The sequence below is a fragment of the Schistocerca americana genome, chromosome 4 (assembly GCF_021461395.2).
Source record: "Schistocerca americana isolate TAMUIC-IGC-003095 chromosome 4, iqSchAmer2.1, whole genome shotgun sequence".
Classification (NCBI taxonomy): Eukaryota; Metazoa; Arthropoda; class Insecta; order Orthoptera; family Acrididae; genus Schistocerca; species Schistocerca americana.
The window spans coordinates 423,472,169-423,491,674 of NC_060122.1; the positions used below are offsets into that span (position 1 = coordinate 423,472,169).

The 19,506-nt window shown below is 38.6% G+C and overlaps 1 protein-coding gene across 1 annotated transcript in view; it reads left to right on the forward strand.

Annotated features, from left to right (window-relative positions):
* The window catches only part of LOC124612939 (BTB/POZ domain-containing protein 10), a 123,764-nt gene extending 108,215 nt beyond the window's left edge, over window positions 1-15,549 (forward strand). The window contains 4 exon segments of the mRNA XM_047141440.1: window positions 12,348-12,595; window positions 15,076-15,111; window positions 15,113-15,154; window positions 15,157-15,549. Coding sequence (XP_046997396.1) covers window positions 12,348-12,595; window positions 15,076-15,111; window positions 15,113-15,154; window positions 15,157-15,291 — 461 coding nt within the window. The 3' untranslated portion in view covers window positions 15,292-15,549.
* The last annotated feature ends 3,957 nt before the right edge of the window (window positions 15,550-19,506 follow it).

Below are 19,506 nucleotides of genomic sequence, written 5' to 3' on the forward strand. Positions count from 1 at the left end.
ATGTTGATTCAGCCGTTGTATTCACCAGACATGACCCCCGCCCCTGCGACTTCTTTCTGTTCCCAAAGCAGAAGAGAACCATGAAACGAAATCATTGTGCCGCCATTGATGAGAAAAAGTAGAAATCCTGAAGGAGCTGAACACCATATTGAAAAGTGGGTTTCAGAAGCGCTTCTGAGATGGGAAAAAGCACTGGTACCTGCCACATCCCTGCCCTATGGCTCCTACTTAGCCATCCATGCATCCCAGAGAACTAGGACTAATGTGGGGAGAGGAGTGGTGAGCAGGCAGGAAATTTTGTCGTGCTGCCAACTGTGGGAATGTACACTGCATACCTTAGCTTTTTATGAACATTCATAACATTTTAACATCGATTTGTCTGAATACATTTGTAGCCAGATTTGAAGTTACTTTAAAATTTTGTAAATACTTAGCACTAGTGTACATTTCTGTAAGAGATGAAAAAGTGTAGATAGCTGTATACTTACATGTTTTGCGCAGCATCGTTGTCAGTTCTCACCTTCAGATATGATGCAAATGAAACGCGGTGTGTCAGCTGCTGGTTTCACACAACCAATGAGGGAGCAGAGGGCAGACAAGCATTTGCTAAAAAGAGCTGAAGGAATGTTGTCACATTCTCAAGTTAGTTTAGATGCAAAATCTGCTGTGTATTCGGACGGGACGGGGGAAGGGGTCTGCCTGTGTTCTCGGGTCCCACTGTAAAAACAATCACAGAAATTACAACATACTTGGAAGAAACAGCAAAATATTTGGGACAACCAAGATTATAATTTTTTTTAGGCCTGTTTCACTCGCAGCAATTTAAATATGCTGTTAGGTCCCATCATAATAACCATGTCAGAAATGGCGACATATTTTAAAGAAATAATTGTGACAGCAAAAAGCTAAATTTCATCGCTGCTCGTATATAGGAATAAATTTCCTCTTTTATCACCGCTCATAGCTTAGGTGAACTATCATCCCAGATAATGATACCAGTGGTGGTGGTTAAAAATACAGTGGAATTTCGATTTTACATTTCCGATTTTGTTTTTTATGGTTCTACACCATAAATTAGTAGCCCCCGTGAAAAACCCATAAGATCAATGCTAAAAATTCCCTGTTTTTACATTTCTTCGTAGTAATGTTTACTTGATTCTACATTCGTACTCGATGTCTCGCTTGACCTTGTCCCATTTTCTTCCTATTGACATTTGATGTGACTAAATGGGTTATAAGTGGCACAAAAGACAGACACTTTGCACTGTGGGTGGTGGCAGAGTTAAGAGAATATGTTAGCCAACACAACTTGCAGCATTTGCACTCCACAGTGATGGTGGGTTGAGTACATTTCACATTACTCTTTGCAGTAACGGGTGCAATAATAATGTGGTGACATTGTGAAGGCGACCAGGAACAAGGCTACCGATTTGTCAGCTGCTGTGGTGTGGAGTTTATGTTTATGGATGTTTTAGTGACAGGAGAATATCAGTTATAGCAAGAACTCTTTAGAGGAATATGTTCGTGGCTGCACAATGTGAAAAATATTTTTGACAAGGAAGAATATGAATATTATTGCTCATAGTTTCACTCGCAGCAATTTCAGCTGTCCTCTTAGGCTCCTGCCTAACCACACAAGCAGAAATCACCACATTTTCGGAAATAAACAGTGAAATATTTGTGACAAGAAACACTATGAATTTTATTGGTGCTCGTTTAACTCGCAGGAGTGTAAGCCGTTCTCTTAAGTTTCTGTCTAACCACACACTCAGGAATCACCACACATTCGGAAATCAACAGGCATATATTTATTTCATCCTTCATTCTCTAACTAGGCAGAAATGTTTAACAACATCGAATATTGCAGAACATATTGTATTACAATCATAATGAACATGATAATGCTAGGTAGGGATGGGGGGGGGGGGGGGGGGGAATGGCATGCAGGAAATTGTGAACCTGTAACCTGTGTAAGTCAGCTAATCATGACGTTATCCTTGACACTACAGGTTTCTCATCTGAATTTAATGTTGTGCGTTGGGTATCATTAAATCTCTTGAAGCCTTATATTGTTAATGCATCATTAATGGACATTTAATGATATTTGTGATATACTTTTAGTGTAACATTGCTTTGAAATGGCATGCTGCTCACATACATCACAGACTATGAAGAAAATTAATGATCTAAATGCACACAATTCACATAGGGGTTGTTCACAAGTGCTCACAAAAGTTGATAGTCATAAGCCCACTATTGAAGCCACAACTGCAAAAAGTAGTGTGAAGCTGCGTCCACACTGCCACTGGAAACATGTTTCTGTCAGAGACATTATTTCCTGCAGTGCTTCGCATCTGTTCCAGACTTTTTTTTTCTTATCTCTGTTTCTTGCCGTAAACTTTCTCAGTGTATTCACATTGTCTGCAATACTATTTGTTGCATTGTTTTTGTTTTTGTTTTGTCTATGTCATGTCTAGAGATGAGGAAAGTGCAATACAGTGGAACCTCACATAGCAAGCATAATTCATTTCAGAATCTTACTCGTAGTGTGAAACGCTCATTAAGCAAAACAGTGTATCCCATAGAAATGTGTTCTGTACAGAAAAAGTACTAAAAGTTTTATCTTATTTGTGCCATTTATTCAAAGAAAATTACACATACAGTATTTTATACTTCGTTATTCATGATACATAAGTAATTCTTTTTCACTAGAAAACTACCTACGGCCATTTGTTTATGCTGAAGCTTCAATAGTTGGTGAAAATGCAACATAGCATTATCGTCAGTTTCGTAGCGTGTGTAGCCACTGCTTTATTGGGGTGATGATTTTCAGTGTACGATTTAACCAATTTCCATGCTTTCAGAATTTTTTTTATTGCACCAGAAAATTGCTGCTTTGAAGTACCGCCACCTCCTTCCGTTGAAGAACTCCTCTCCACGACTTCTTGCTGTGAAACAAAGTGCAACTCCATAAGCTCTTCGGTGGTCATATCTTGGCTGTGCTCTTCCACAAGCTCATTGATATCATACTTATCCACTTCTAGTCCCATGCTCTTGGCCAAAGACACAATCTCATTGACTACAGGCTCCACAGATACTGACTCAAATGTCTGTGTCGCATTTGACAAATCACTCTGACCAAAGTTTCTTCAAAGCAGACTTGGTAAACCCTTCTCATGCCTTTTGACCATCTTGATGCAGGCAACGGTATTGAATTGATATTTCCAAAAACTCTGAGAGATTGATAACTTCAGTCAACTCGAAGTAATGCTTGAAGAGTGCTTCAGTGTAGAGCTTCTTAGAGACAATCCACTGGACCATAGGATGGAGTAATGGAGTGGTGTTGGGAGGCAGAAATTGGATCTTGATTAATTCAAATTGTTCAAGTAGGGGGTCTTGTAGGTGTGGAGAAGGGAAGCAGTGTTGTCTATAACAAGCAACACATGGAGAGGCAGATTTATCTCAATCAAATATTTTTTCACTTAAGGACCAAATTCTTCATTGATCCAATCACAAAAAAAAAAAAATCACATGACACCCAAGCCCTGTTGTTGGACCTCCACATCACATGTAACCTGCTCTTCAGGATTTTACACCTCTTGATGGCTTGTGCAGTTTCTGAATGATAAAACAGCATTTAATTTTCAAATTACCATGCATTGACACAGAATAGCAGTGTGAGATGGTCTTTCATTGGCTTGTGATCAGACAGCACATTCTCCTCTGCTGTTATACAGGTACACTTTGGTTTCTTTTTCCAGAGTAGACCAATCTTGTCACAATTAAAAACCTGTTGTGGTAGATAACCCTCAGAATCTATGAGCATCTTGAAGTTGCTGATAAAGTTCTGCTGCCTTTGGCCAGATCTGGCTTCTTCATAGTGTCTCACAATGCTGCGGATACCTGTTCTTCTCTTAAACCCTTTAAACGCTTCTTTGGCCATAGATAACCCTGGTATCTTCTTAACGAGGTCAGTGAAAGTCATTCTTGCCTTCTCACAAATGATGTTCTTTTTAATAGTGTCGCCCAGCAGTTTCTTTTCATTTATCCACATAAGGAGCAACCATTAGACTTCATTGAAAATATGGAACCGTTGTTTAGATACTCCTGTCATTCCCTTTGAAGCATCTGTCTCCTTAATCTTGTCCTTGTTCTTGAGGATAGTGTGCAAATAGTTGATGTAGACCAATTATATGCGCATGCTAAATCAGCAATGCTCAGACCACGTTTGCGTTTTCCAGTGATGTTATGTTTCATTTCTAAGGTTATTTTCTTTCTTCTATGGTCATCTTCTTGCGGCATTATCTTTGGGGACATTTCTATGGAGGTTATTAAAATTTGCACACAAAAAAACACTGTGTGAACACAACTTTGGAAAAATGTGTAATCACAAGCTGCACTAAGATTGTTAGTGGAAAGAGTGCTAAACCCAGACAGCAGTATGTATTAAAGACATTGTTCATATGCCACTGCTGACAATGTGAACGTTTCCCCCACCGCACGCTAACGGTTAGTGACATGACACTAAATCGTTATGCGAAACATAACTTGTTAAGTGAGTCATTTTTTTTACAATTTCTTTTGCTTGTTGTGCGAATTGTGCATTATGGGAGGTGCCCATTAAGCGAGGTTCCACAATAGGTGTTGCTGAACTATTAATACTCAAAGGTTCACACAAACACAACCAAAAGACATTTTCATCTTTCATTCTTCATTTATTTATTTATTTATTTATTTATCATGACTTGTGACCTGATGACCATAAACATCTCTCATTTTTCATAGTTTTACAGAATAAGGTTGCATTGGTTTTAAAACTATGACATTAATTTGGTGACGAGTTTGTGTATAGTGGTTGTTAATGGTTCATAGAGTCGTATTAGTTGTTGTAAGAAATAGATTTGTTAGTTTGTATACAGTCATCTTTGGTGAATGAAAAAATGCTGTAGAACAACTGATGGGTCTGGCAAATGAGTATGGGAGACAGCTCTAGTTACCATAATTTCACTTGGGTATCACCATAAGGAGTTTGAACTTCTGGCATATATGGTATCATCTTGTTTTCCATGCTGTCTTTCTCAGTATTTTACCAAATGTAGCAGTAGTTTTCTGTGGAGTGTCTTGTTTCATTGCTGCTCTTGTACTGCTTGCTTCATATATTCCACAAGCAGCCGTCAGCTTGGTACAACGATAACAACTTGACAGTCTGCTGCCTCATCCATTGCAAATTTATTTATTTATTTTTTCTTCAGAAAAACTTAGTACAGCAAGAGAAAACAAAAAACCTGAAAAACTCTCTACAACAGACGACACAATGCAAGATAAACAAACACTTGCACTGTGCAGTGGTGAATGTGGTAGCTGCTCTGGAATATCATTTCGTTTAATCTGTACTGACATTGCTATGGAGAGATGTTTCCATCTTTCGAAAGATGTTTCTAAATGGTCCACATCAATTAACTGGAAACATGTTTCAAGTCTAGTGTGTACGTGTCTTGAAGTCTATTCAACCCAATTAAACTGCCATTGACCACAGAAGGAAAACACTCACTATCACTTGTTAGATTCCGAAGTGTTTCACCAAACTTCACAGTTTTTCGTTTAATTTACAACGTTCATCAATTATTTTTTTCTTTTTTTTTTTTCTGGGTGAACCCAAAAGAAAGAAGTCTTGGAAACGTGTGTTTTGATGTATAATCTGTGGTCGTAGTGTGTTGGACGATAGTGCAATTACCTTGTACCCAGATATCAATTTTACTTTTTGCCGAGATTTTATTTGCTGTTACACATCTGTGAAATTCATTACTGCAAATTTTTGTATAAAAATTTTATTGTACAGTTAATTTCCTTCCCTTATGCATATTTTATACAATTAGTGGGGATTAGGATTTTTAATCATCTGTGCCAGTTACATGTTTTTGCTCATATTTTGAGGGTTTTAATGTTTTCCTCAATCTTGCATTTTCCTCAATTTTACGGCTTTTAAGTCTGGATCCCAGCGGTTTCACTGTAGTGATGCTATAAACGACTGTCGTAGGTAGTAAACAAAAAATGAGTGTAGATCAAAATTAAGATAAACAGTTCATTTTTCTTTAATTTCACCTTCTATTATCAGCATGTGGACAACAATAAATAGTATAAGTTTAGGATGGTTTCAGGGTTAACTTTTTTGATCAGGTATTTGATATCAGTAACAGAGTTCATAATTTTGATTAGTCAGAATATTTTAAAAATAAAAGGGGTCATTTTGTATATTTAGGGTGTCTTATAATCTGGCAAATATGATATTTCCTTCTTTCTGTCCATTCTAGCTACAGGTGTTAAGATATCTTTGAGAATTTTTAATGCATTGGTTTCTCCTTGCCCTCCACTTTCGTTTTCCATTGATTTTCCATAAGCTTGATTGCCATGTAAAATATAAAATGGCCAAGAAAACTTGTAAATCAGTGTCACATAGCATATGTTTCCTCGTCTTGAGTGAATTTTGTCAGTGCAAAGGGTGAAAAGTTTGATACTATCAGAGTTCATACTGAGTCTAAAATGACATTATTTGCATGAATATAAACAGAGATAAAATGAGATGTTTAAAGGTATTGTTTGACATAACTAAGTTCTTGATGATGGAGGGATGATGTTATATTATCCTGGAAAATGTGAGAAAATTTTTGAAAATCTTCCAGCAACAGCATACGTGTCGGTGTGCATTTGTGTTTTTCGTGATTGTTTATATCATTTGAGCATTATTTAGTTTCTCTACTTTCTTAAAAGCAAGTGTTTTTTAACCAATTTTGTTGATATTTAGTATGTTGCTGAGGCTGAATTTATCGTTGACCATGATTGATTTTTAGTCAGAAAGTTACTAGTGTTACATAGTCACTGGCCATTGATGGCTCTTGTTACAGCAACATTGTCGGCAACTGCCATATCATCCTTGATCCAGGGTGACTCTTTCTATTTACCTCCTTGAACAACCTCTTTTTTTTCCCCTTAATTTTGCCACACTTTCCACTTATGTGTGTTTTTTGTTGCTTGTTACAGCAAAATCATTGGTATTATTGTTGAAATGCAAATAGTGCTTCATGTAAATCCATTATATTGTAACAGTTGTATGCTGTCATATGTGTGTGTATTTGTACAATGTAGCAATAGAGGAGACCACTTGCCAAATAGAAGCATTGCAACATTGATAGGCACACAAAATAGAATGAAAACTTTAGTAGCAAGGTTTCCATTATTTTTTTGTGTGCCCGTTGATAACTCAGCACTTCTTGTATTGAGCGACTGGTCTCTTTTACTCCTAAATTATTTACAGTCTGCCAGAGTTTTACTTACCAAATGTATTTTATATTCACCAAGAGACAGATGGGCTGGCCTGTATTTACATCCAGCACATGTAACTGCCAGTACAGGAAACTGAAACACAGTAAAATAGATTACAGCATTCCTAACATTCAGAACCAGGAGTTCCTTCTTGGGGCAGAGATGAATTGATTAGAAGGGGGAGAGGGGGGTGTGGGGCGAGGGTGTTCGTGACCAGACAGAATGACAATCTGGCCATAACTATGGGTTCTTTGATTGCTCTGGGAGGTGACTCATCTGAAATGCAACATATGAAATACTAGTTAACTTTATTACATGAAAGAATAAAATGATTTACTTGACTTGATACAGTCTTTTGTCACAGGACTGTGTGAATATTTACAAATGTCGTTGAATATTAAAGCATTGTTTGAAATATACAATGAAGTACAATGTCACCATTTACAAAAGTTCGTGTCCATCTCAGACTTGAAAGTTCATGCCAATCTCAGGTTTGGCTAACACTGGTCCTACTGAATGATGTTGACTGCTTCAGCTGAGGTCACAAACTGGGGCACACCGCTTCCAAGCTCAGCTATATATTGAACCTGTGCAAAGGTGCTGCTGTGCTGAGAGAGAGGGTGTGTCTTCTTCAACCTCCTCTAACCTTTGCTGCAGATTGCAGTAAGACATCACTAATGTCTATGGTATCGACATGCACTGCCAATTTTGGTGTGGTGCTGCAAGCTTCAGGTGATACCATACAACTGATGCAGATTAAGTCACAGTGGAATATGAGGCTATGTTGCAGAGCTAGTTCCTGTTTCATGAGTTCATGGAAGCTGATTTTGTGTGGAAGACTCCAAATGGCCCGTGAGATATGTAGCACGTATGTAGATCTCTGCAGTTATGTTGGAAGAGCACTGTCAGTACTGTCAGTGGTGAGGTGGTGGTAGTAGGTTGTAGACGTTCTATGGATTGGGTAGTGATGATGGCCTGGAAATATCATAAAGTTTGATAACGATGTTTCTCTCTCTCTCTCTCTCTCTCTCTCTCTCTCTCTCTCTCTGTGTGTGTGTGTGTGTGTGTGTGTGTGTGTGTGTGTAAAAAAGATACCAAGGCAAGGGGGGGGGGGGGGGGGAGATACCATTTCAGGACTTAGTTTTAGAAAGTTGTGAGGATTTTCAGCAAGTTGAAAGGTTTGTGTAATAATCTGTTGATGTTGTTGATAGTGATAAGGGAGGGGATTACTTTTGTGATAGGTACTTAGTAAGTAGATAATGACTGCCTGAGATATTTGTTGACTGACAAAGTCAGTGGGAGATCTATGGAAGTGAAAAACATGGTAAAGGTCTGCTCCTCCTACATCTCTTACCAGTAAAGGTCTAACTTCCACACAGATGAGCTGCTCTCTTTTTGGTATGACTAGTACTCATCTCAATAACATGACTCAAAAAGATCCCAGTGCGAGCTACTCTTCACAGCATAGGCACTTGGGTGTCCTCCTACGCAGCACTATGTAGCACATATGTAGATCTCTGCAGTTATGTTGGAAGAGCACTGTCAGTACAGTCAGTAGTGAGGTGGTGGTAGTAGGTTGTAGATGTTCTACGGATTGGGTAGTGATGATGGCCTGGAAATATCATAAAGTTTGATAACGATGTTGCTCTCTCTCTCTCTCTCTCTCTCTCTCTCTCTCTCTCTCTGTGTGTGTGTGTGTGTGTGTGTGTGTGTGTGTGTGTGTAAAAAAGATAAGTGGAGATATCGAGGAAGTGCTGAGCAGTGATTTACTCATGCAAGGATTTGTTAATGTATAATACATTTAGTCATATGAACAGTCAGAACACAAACAGAGAATCTGTCATGATGTTACACTACACAGACTTGACGTAAGGACACTTACATTTACCTATGATTTGGTAAATGTTAAGCACCTTCTTTCACACACCCCTTGAAGGTGATGCAAATGTTATAATGTATTATGTTCTCTTTGTATGTAGTAGCTGTAGGATTTGATAGTTTACAGGTAGTGAATAGTTTCTTCCATTCTATCTTTTTTTTTTTCTCCATTATCCCATCACCTCCTGCAGCTGGGTATTGTTTGTTTATGGAATGTAAGAATATATTGTGTGACAGTAAACTTTCAGGTATGAATAACAAGACATGAAGAAAACTGAATATTGATGGCATTACAAGCCTGGTCAACCACTAGCCATGATATGGAATCAAAAGAAAGAAATAAATAATAAATGAAGGAAAGCCCGTGCTTTAAGTATTAAGTCTGATATCCCTTGGCACGCCCAAACCTGAATAATAATAATAAAAAAAATTATACCCCAATAAAAGAAAGCCAATGGGACTTAGTATAATTTTTTTTTTAGTGTAAATATTTCACATGCATATTCTTGTAAATTTATATATATTTGTGTATGTGTTAAAACTTTGCATATTGTCAACATATTTTGAAATGTGACCAAGAGATGTTGTTTCATAAGTAGCGATGTAAACATGCTTGGACAAAGTGAACTTTGTTAAAATGTAAATGTGGCAAAAAGTGTTGCAAACCGTGTTAAACAGTGAACGTTATAAACGACGAATTTTGTGTTTTTTGTGAAACTTATGGTGCATAAACCAAATAACTGTTTGTAAATCGATATAAACTGCAATTTACTTCGACGATAATGAGGATTTTCGCACTGCAAATGAACGTTTGTTGGCAAGTGTAAACAATGTGGTGAAACACCTACCTTTGCGAACATCGACGCCGTTGTTCCTGGCCGGTCTTTAGATGCTTTGGAGACAAACTCAGCACCTGTCGTAGGCGATGTGGAGGGTAAAAACTACATCGACCATATATTCCCCAGGAACAATAGTCATGAAAACGCACAAGGACCTGGAGTGTTGTGTCGTAACAGAAGACATGGACGTTGCTTCAGATCACGCACACGCTCAATCTTATGGTGTCACCGAACTTAACACGCCATTTATGCTGGAATAACAACTTGTAATGAACACTATGTGAAAGTGAATACTGTTCAAGACTGTCATAACGCAGCGATTTTGAAACTGCCGCACGCGAAATTCAGTGATGCTATTGCGCATGCGCAAAGACTACGTGCTGCCAGAGATGCATTGGGAAACCAACGCTGGAAGCGCACAACATTAACTGCGCTGGTGAGCAGCTTGCTCAAACGCACACTATGTAAACGTATATATATTAATTGTCTAAAAAGGATCAAAACTGTAACAAGTATATGTAGTATATAGATTTAGAAACCAAGTATTGACAAAGATAATCCTCTAAGTATGCACGTGGCATTTCCTGGGAAAATATGTATAATAGACATTTAGGTATATCTATTCTATTGTTTGCTAGCCTGCCACGCTAAATGTTTTAGTGTGACAGTCGAGGGGGCGATGTAGCGGGACTTTGAATTTCGCCGCGCTGCGCTCGTTCCCTCAGATAAAAAATATCCCGTCGCATCGGTATGAGCGCTCGACGGCACAGAAACTACTAAAATTTTAACTCTTTTTTTTATTCAATTGTCTCTTGATAGCCGAAGATTAATACAGACGTGATCTGATGCTGACGTAAAAAAAACTTAATGGCTAATCTTGATCTGATTATAATGTGTAGACATTGTGGAAGTTGTTAAGAAATTCGGAGGATGGAAGTAGCAAAGTAAATTAAATTGCATACAGTATCAAGATGATTTTAATTGGTATAAATTAGTGATTCCTGGACAATTGCAAGATTTCGGAGCAGACTTTTCACGCAAAAATGAAGGAGATTTTTGAAGACCTGGACGCCGCCCGAAAGAAGACAAGTTAACCTGGTAAAGGATGATCTCTCATCTACGCCACTTCCCCCCGTCAGTTACATTCTGTTATTCTCTGTTTCTGTTCAGTAAGTTTTGTAGTGGAAATTGGTTTAACTTTTGCTCAAAAACGCCACAAGGACCACCCCAACTATAGCTTTTCTGTAATACGAAGTCCGATTTGCATTTCATTCTTTCCCTTTTTCACGGTCTCTCTTCTCCATTTATTTTTTTATTAACCACTACAAGGTGATACCATACAACTGGTGCAGATTAAGTCACAGTGGAATATGAGGCTATGTTGCAGAGCTAGTTCCTGTTTTATGAGTTCATGGAAGCTGATTTTGTGTGGAAGACTCCAAATGGCCTGTGAGATATGTAGCACGTATGTAGATCTCTGCTGTTATGTTGGAAGAGCACTGTCAGTACTGTCAGTGGTGAGGTGGTGGTAGTAGGTTGTAGATGTTCTATGGATTGGTTAGTGGTGATGGCCTGGAAATATCATAAAGTTTGATAACGATGTTGCTCTCTCTCTCTCTCTCTCTCTCTCTCTCTCTCTCTCTCTCTCTCTCTCTCTGTGTGTGTGTGTGTGTGTGTGTGTGTGTGTGTGTGTGTGTGTGTGTGTGTAAAAAAGATACCAAGGGGGGAGGGGGGGGAGATACCATTTCAGGACTTAGTTTTAGAAAGTTGTGAGGATTTTCAGCAAGTTGAAAGGTTTGTGTAATAATCTGTTGATGTGGTTGATAGTGATAAGGGAGGGGATTACTTTTGTGATAGGTACTTAGTAAGTAGATAATGACTGCCTGAGATATTTGTTGACTGACAAAGTCAGTGGGAGATCTATGGAAGTGAAAAACATGGTAAGGGTCTGCTCCTCCTACATCTCTTACCAGTAAAGGTCTAACTTCCACACAGATGAGCTGCTCTCTTTTTGGTATGACTAGTACTCATCTCAATAACATGACTCAAAAAGATCCCAGTGTGAGCTACTCTTCACAGCATAGGCACTTGGGTGTCCTCCTACGCAGCACTAGTTTTACTGAACTCCAGAAATGAGAACATGCTCTTAAATGTATACTCCATCAGACCACCTTCTTAGACTTAAACTATGTTTTTCCAACTGCTCCCTTCCACACCTTATCCTTGTTTCATTGGTATTCATTAGAATTTTTATGTATTTGTTCTTCTCTTTTATACGTCTCTCCAATTATCAGTCTCTATTTGTTTCAGCTGTTAACAGTACAGCAATGCACCGCTTTTTCAAATACATCGAAAATAGAGATGTGGCTAAGCAAGTTATGAAGGAGAGAGGGCTGAAGAAAATTAGACTTGGAATTGAAGGCTATCCGACATACAAAGAGAAAGTGAAGAAAAGAGCAGGAGGACGAGCAGAAGTGATCTACAATTACGTTCAGCGTCCTTTCATTCACATGTCATGGGAGAAGGAAGAAGCAAAAAGCAGACATGTTGATTTTCAGGTATGTGTATTTTTAATAATTTGTCATTATAAAGATTTTTTATATTAAATCATATTCGCTATGACAGTAGCAAATTTATTATGAAATGTGGGATAGATACCGTAGGGGTTGCGAAGCAACTCAAATCGCTTGATACGGGCAAGTCTTCAGGTCCAGATTGTATACCGATTAGGTTCCTTTCAGATTACGCTAATACAATAGCTCCCTACTTAGCAATCATATACAACCGCTTGTTCACCGATAGATCTATACCTACAGACTGGAAAATTGCGCAGGTCGCACCAGTGTTTAAGAAGGGTAGTAGGAGTAATCCATCGAACTACAGACCTATATCATTGACGTCTGTTTGCAGTAGGGTTTTGGAGCATATACTGTACTCAAACACAATCACCTCGAAGGGAACGATCTATTGATACGTAATCAGCATGGTTTCAGAAAACATCGTTCTTGTGCAACGCAACTAGCTCTTTATTCGCACGAAGTAATGGCCGCTATCGACAGGGGATCTCAAGTTGATTCCGTCGTTCTAGATTTCCGGAAAGCTTTTGACACCGTTCCTCACAAGCGACTTCTAATCAAGCTGCGGGCCTATGGGGTATCGTCTCAGTTGTGTGACTGGATTCGTGATTTCCTGTCAGGAAGGTTGCAGTTCGTAGTAATAGACGGCAAATCATCGAGTAAAACTGAAGTGATATCAGGTGTTCCCCAGGGAAGCGTCCTGGGACCTCTGCTGTTCCTGATCTATATAAATGACCTGGGTGACAATCTGAGCAGTTCTCTTAGGTTGTTTGCAGATGGTGCTGTAATTTACCGTCTAGTAAGGTCATCCAAAGACCAGTATCAGTTGCAAAGCGATTTAGAAAAGATTGCTGTATGGTGTGGCAGGTGGCAGTTGACGCTAAATAACGAAAAGTGTGAGGTGATCCACATGAGTTCCAAAGGAAATCCGTTGGAATTCGATTACTCTATAAATAGTACAGTTCTCAAGGCTGTCAATTCAACTAAGTACCTGGGTGTTAAAATTACGAACAACTTCAGTTGGAAAGACCACATAGATAATATTGTGGGGAAGGCAAGCTAAAGGTTGCGTTTCATTGGCAGGACACTTAGAAGATCCAACAAGTCCACTAAAGAGACAGCTTACACTACGCTCGTTCGTCCTCTGTTAGAATATTGCTGCGCGGTGTGGGATCCTTACCGGGTGGGATTGACAGAGGACATCGAAAGGGTGCAAAAAAGGGCAGCTCGTTTTGTATTATCACGTAATAGGGGAGAGAGTGTGGCAGATATGATACGCGAATTGGGATCGAAGTCATTAAAGCAAAGACGTTTTTCGTCGCGGTGAGATCTATTTACAAAATTTCAGTCACCAACTTTCTCTTCCGAATGCGAAAATATTTTGTTGAGCCCAACCTACATAGGTAGGAATGATCATCAAAATAAAATAAGAGAAATCAGAGCTCGAACAGAAAGGTTTAGGCGTTCTTTTTTCCCGTGCGCTGTTCGGGAGTGGAATGGTAGAGAGATAGTATGATATGTGGTTTGATGAACCCTCTGCCAAGCACTTAAATGTGAATTGCAGAGTAGTCATGTAGATGTAGATGTAGAGGCTTTTTGTTTATATGGAGTTTGGAAAGGGACTGGGAGCGAGAGACGCCTCCACTTCGGTATGAACGCATAGGGCGAAAATCTATCACTAGGCTCACAATGTGAGGCAGAAAATGGAAAAATAAAATGAAATGAAAGCTCCCAATTGAGTTGCCAAAATAATCAAAACATGCATGCCAAGTAAATATATATCTCATTCCATAAAAACCATCTCAGCTTGTTACCAAATGGTTTCATAGATTTGAGATAAATGTATGGCTTAAATTATAAGTTAGGAAATCTGTCGAACTTCAGATGTGTACATGCATTATATAATACATTCTCTATCTACTTTGTGCTATAGCTGTACAAATTGCATTTCTGCAAGAGCTGAAGAAAGCTAACACATTTGAAACACGTTGTTAAAAGATTGTTTCTTCGTTTTCTGATGGTTCAGCCATATTAAAGCTTAGCATCAATATACTGAAGTTACTGACATTACTAAACGAAAGAATGATGGTATTATTTGGCCATATAGTGTATGGAGAAGACAGGATATAAAAAAGTGTATCTGAGAACAAACCTAAAGCCTTAAAAAAATGAATAGTGGCTGCCGTTCATCGGGAGTTTATCATCAGACAGGTAACTGAGGGCATTTTTTTCTACAATCATTGTGGTCCTCATACAGGAAGCTCGGGGAAAGGGGGGGGGGGGGATACTAGGTAAAACGTTGTTGATTGGAAGATATGTAGTTTTTGAAATGTGTTTCACCGGTAAGCACCATTTTTATGTCTAGTTCCTTTACACTAAGATTTCTTTCCATATATCTGCAAATTTCACATTGAGAACTAATAATTCAAAACAAGCCACTCAGTTTTTGCTTCTTCTTTCAGTGTGTGAAATCTAAGTCTGTTACAAATCTTGCGGAGGGCAACTGCAGATCCAGCACTAGAATTAGATGCTGGTGGCAACCTCTGCCATTGGTTGCTGCTCCTGTGGGTGCTGTGGAACAAGAGGAAGGTGCAGTAGGAGGACCTTTGCTCCCATCATTGCCTGCAAACGAGCCATACCCAGCAGCAGATGACCTTGTATTTACCATTGAGTCTTGATGACAACTCGTAGCCATTTTTTCTTTTGAAATATCTTGTGATGTTTAAATTAACAGGAAGTGAATTGTGTGCAAGTGGATAATCAAAATGGTGCTGTGCATTTGAGGCATAATCCATGGTCACTAATGGTGCTAAAATACTAATGATTGTGGTTGCTTCGTAGTGTAATGCATGAATTACTAATTGGTAAAACACGCATATCTAATATAAGGGCTGTAATTTGTATGTCAGAACACCCATAAATACATGGCACATTCATGATTGTTACTTCTTCATTGGCAGCATGTAATATAAAATTATTTAAAACCTGTGAGTTATGAATATTTATTCTTTAACAAATGTTTTTAAGCAACATTTGTCTGTACTGCTGTGTGCAGGAAAACTTACTGTGTATAAATCCTTTCATTACAATATTTAAATTTAATGTCTCTTCAAAATAGTGATTGTACTGTCCTTCCATGAACTGCTTTCAACAGATCTCCCCACCCCCACTCTCCCTCTCTCTCCCTCTCTCTCCCTCTCTCTCCCTCTCTCTCCCTCTCTCTCCCTCTCCTCCCTCTCTCCTCCCTCTCTCTCCTCCTCTCTCCCCCTCTCTCTCTCTCCCCCTTCCCCCTCTCTCCCCTTTCCCCCTCTCTCTCCCCTTTCCCCCTCTCCCCCCTTTCCCCCCTCCCCCTCTCCCCCCCTCCTCTCCCCCCCTCCCCCCCTCCCCCCCTCACTCTCTCTCTCTCTCTCTCTCTCTCTCTCTCTCTCTCTCTCTCGCTCGCTCTCTCTCTCTCTCTCTGTGTGTGTGTGTGTGTGTGTGTGTGTGTGTGAATATTGTTAATGATTATTTTTGGTTTCTCATTTTTGTGAGATAAATAAGGATGTTTTATCCACATTTAGCTTCACAAACAAATTTCCATATCTTTATGTAAAACACTTTTGATGATTTGATGACTGATTTAATAATAAGTGATTGTAATTAATTTCAGACTTTGTTTTTGTAGGTTAGTGTATCCAAATCTGCATCTATGTAGTAAATTATAATTAATTTGTTACATGTTGTATATATACAGCTCAAAATACTGTGGCTAGATTTCTTGACTTGTATAAGTTGGATCTCAGATAAATCCTTATGCAGTCCAGGATGTAGTGGAGGGGAATGAAGGCCCATGACATTTGCCTGTACTGCTGTGTGCTTGAATTTTTGTAGGCCATGGAAGTTTGAATTCTGTTTCCAACCATAAAAGCTTGTGTATAATTTCATTTACTGAGATGTTTAAGGTCAGCTTGATTGCAAAAGGAGAACGTACAAATCGCTAAAATTTCCATCTTCAAACGATACTATTTATCAGGTTGAAGCAGTATTTGAGACAAAGCCATCAAATTCCAGAGACAGTTGAAACACGAGCACTGTTAGATACAGGGAAAGAATGTTTGCTTACCTACCACTAAAATGTCAAGTGAAAATGCTGTTAAAATTATTAAAAAAAAAAATTCCAGCTAATTGTGATAATTTGTATAAGGGTACATTGTGCTTCACTGTCTACAGTTTCAGGTGATATTCAGAGAGGACACAGAAGCCATCAAAAAGAACTGACATACAGTTGATGTTCAGTGTTACTAGTAAGTGTAAGAACAGAATATCAAACATTTTTATCACAGATTTGTTAATGTTTGTACATGAAAGCTGTAAATGTTTTTAGCATTTTGTGGTTTAATAAATGTTCACTTCATTCTGCTAGCAGCTCTTTTCAGTTGTCATTTACAAGTACACATTATAAACTTGTGAGGCATTAACAGCTTGCAACTTACTTGACTCTCTGAAGTGGTATCAAAAAGCTCTTGAAATATATTAATAACAACTATTATGTCTTCCCTAGTTTGTATGCTGCACAGTCACCTTCACAGGAGTCCTCTCGGGAGCAGATAAACCAATCTCAACATATCTGCCACTTTTCAAATGCACCCTTGATGTGCTACTTTGTTAGGGCATTTAATAACCTCGGTGATTGTACTTGAACTTCCTCAATTTTTCAAATCGCCGCACCTCTTTTCATACTGCTAGATGTTTCTGTGAATCCTGTTACCAAATTATGTAATTAATTCAGACATGAACTTCTATCTTTGTCAAAAGCAAAATAAGCAATCACATTGCTCTGCTCAGAGGGATAAAAGTTATTGAAATTCTGGCAGTGATGAACTGTCTAGAAAGGTTAAGATTCTTTCTAACGCATCTGAAACATATCTTCCAGTTAGAAGTAACATCACAGAAAATGAAATAAAACGGTCTGTATTTTTTGTAGTGCTCACCAAAATACACCAATATTTGATCTCTCCTTTTTTATTTTCCTTAATCTCAGTTCACAGTAATGGTGGCTCATTAGTTCAGAAAAGAAGTGAACATTGTAAATTATCTGAAGGACAAGTGAAAATTGTTATCTTCCTTCACACAGTCAGAAAATAAAATATGACAAGAGTTTTAAATTAACCTTGCTGTGCTGCACCTCTGGCTTAACATACATATATTTCTGGACTAAAGAAATTTATTGTTTCATAAAACATTGTATTTAAAATAATTTTTGATTGGTGCTACAAAGCTCTCTATGGTGAAAGACATATTTACTAGTAACATGTCTGTCATCATTCTATTTTTACTTTTTTCTCGTCACAGTTTTAAAATCCATTGTTTTTAAAATAATTAATGTTTTCTTTTTTAAATGTATTTATATCTTATTAAGGTTGGTGATACAGTCCCTTGATACCAGGCTTTGGGTGCATAGGAAGGAATAATGTAAGGGATATCTCTGGATTTACAGAAAAAGGTGATGGTCATTATTGACATGCCAGAACACAAGTCAATTGGCATAATACAAAACATTTCATAGTTAAGCTGAATAAACAGAAAGAATACAATTAAGTCATTCGGAAAGAAATGACAGCGCTGTGTCGCTCAGCAATGCATATTACATGGCTTAGAAACATTTTTTCTTAATTTGGTATGTGTGGAAGACTTTATTTCTTGCTTTCTATAAACTTAAGAGTGGCATGAGATCGGAATAAGATTACCTGGGTTATCTTTTTACCGCATTATTTGGTCATTCTGTATGGAAAACCAGGGGAAAATTACAACGGCCTTCAATAAGGCCTGTTCAAAAAATTCTGAACATCGGTAATTTCACGCCCATGGTGTGTAAGAGCAAAATGCGGTTGGCATCCCTGCACATGCCTGTATTTAATGTGTAAGTGCCAGGAGTTTCATGTCTGGCAGTTATCATTCAGTGCTGGGTTGAATAGAACATTTTGTTGCAAAGTTTGCGAATTTCGAGATGGTAGTGTTAGAGGAACAATACATCTGCATTACATTTTGCATGAAACTCGAGAAAACGTTTACTTACTGTTACGAATGGTTCACATTGTTTAAAAATGGCTGGATAGAAGTTAAAGACGACCCTCGTTCCGGATGCCCTTCGACATTTACCGACAACACTCATGTCAAGAACGTCAGCGAAATTGTTCATGCCAATCAAAGACTTGGCTGTCGGACAGATTGCAGAAGAATGTAACATTTGAGTTGGACCATGTCATGAAAGCCTGACACAGCATCTTGGAATGCATGGTGTTGCTGCCAGGTTCGTCCCACAGCTCTTTAGTCAAGTGGTATTGACTAATGACTTCGCCTCACAATCTGTGAAGGGCTTTTGGATCACACAAATGGGAACAAGATGTTCCTTAAGAGAATCATAACAGGTGATGAGATGTAGGTTTACAGTTATGATGTTGAGACCAGTCTTCACAATAGGCTGGGAAACGTTTTCCAAACAAAAATAAGCTCATCAGGTCACGTCGGATGTCAGTCATGCTGATATTTTTCTTTGACTTGTGAAGGATTAGTTCGTCATGAATTCATGCCACAGAGAGAAACTGTTGATTGACAATACTGTTGGGATGTGTTGCAACGCTTGCGAGAAAATGTAAGAAGGAAACGGCATGAAATGTGCTGAGACTCTTGCATCACGATAATGCACCCGCAAATGCATTCCTGTTGGTGTATAACTATCACACTATCAACGAAATCACTGTGCTGCCTCATCCTCCGTACTCTGTAGACCTGGCTCCTGTGAACTTTTTTTTGTATTTCTGAAGTTAAAAACCCCATTGAAAGGGTGAAGAGTGCAACGATAGACTAGATAAAAGAAAATTCGCAGATGCCACTTCTTGCGCTCCAGCAAGAGG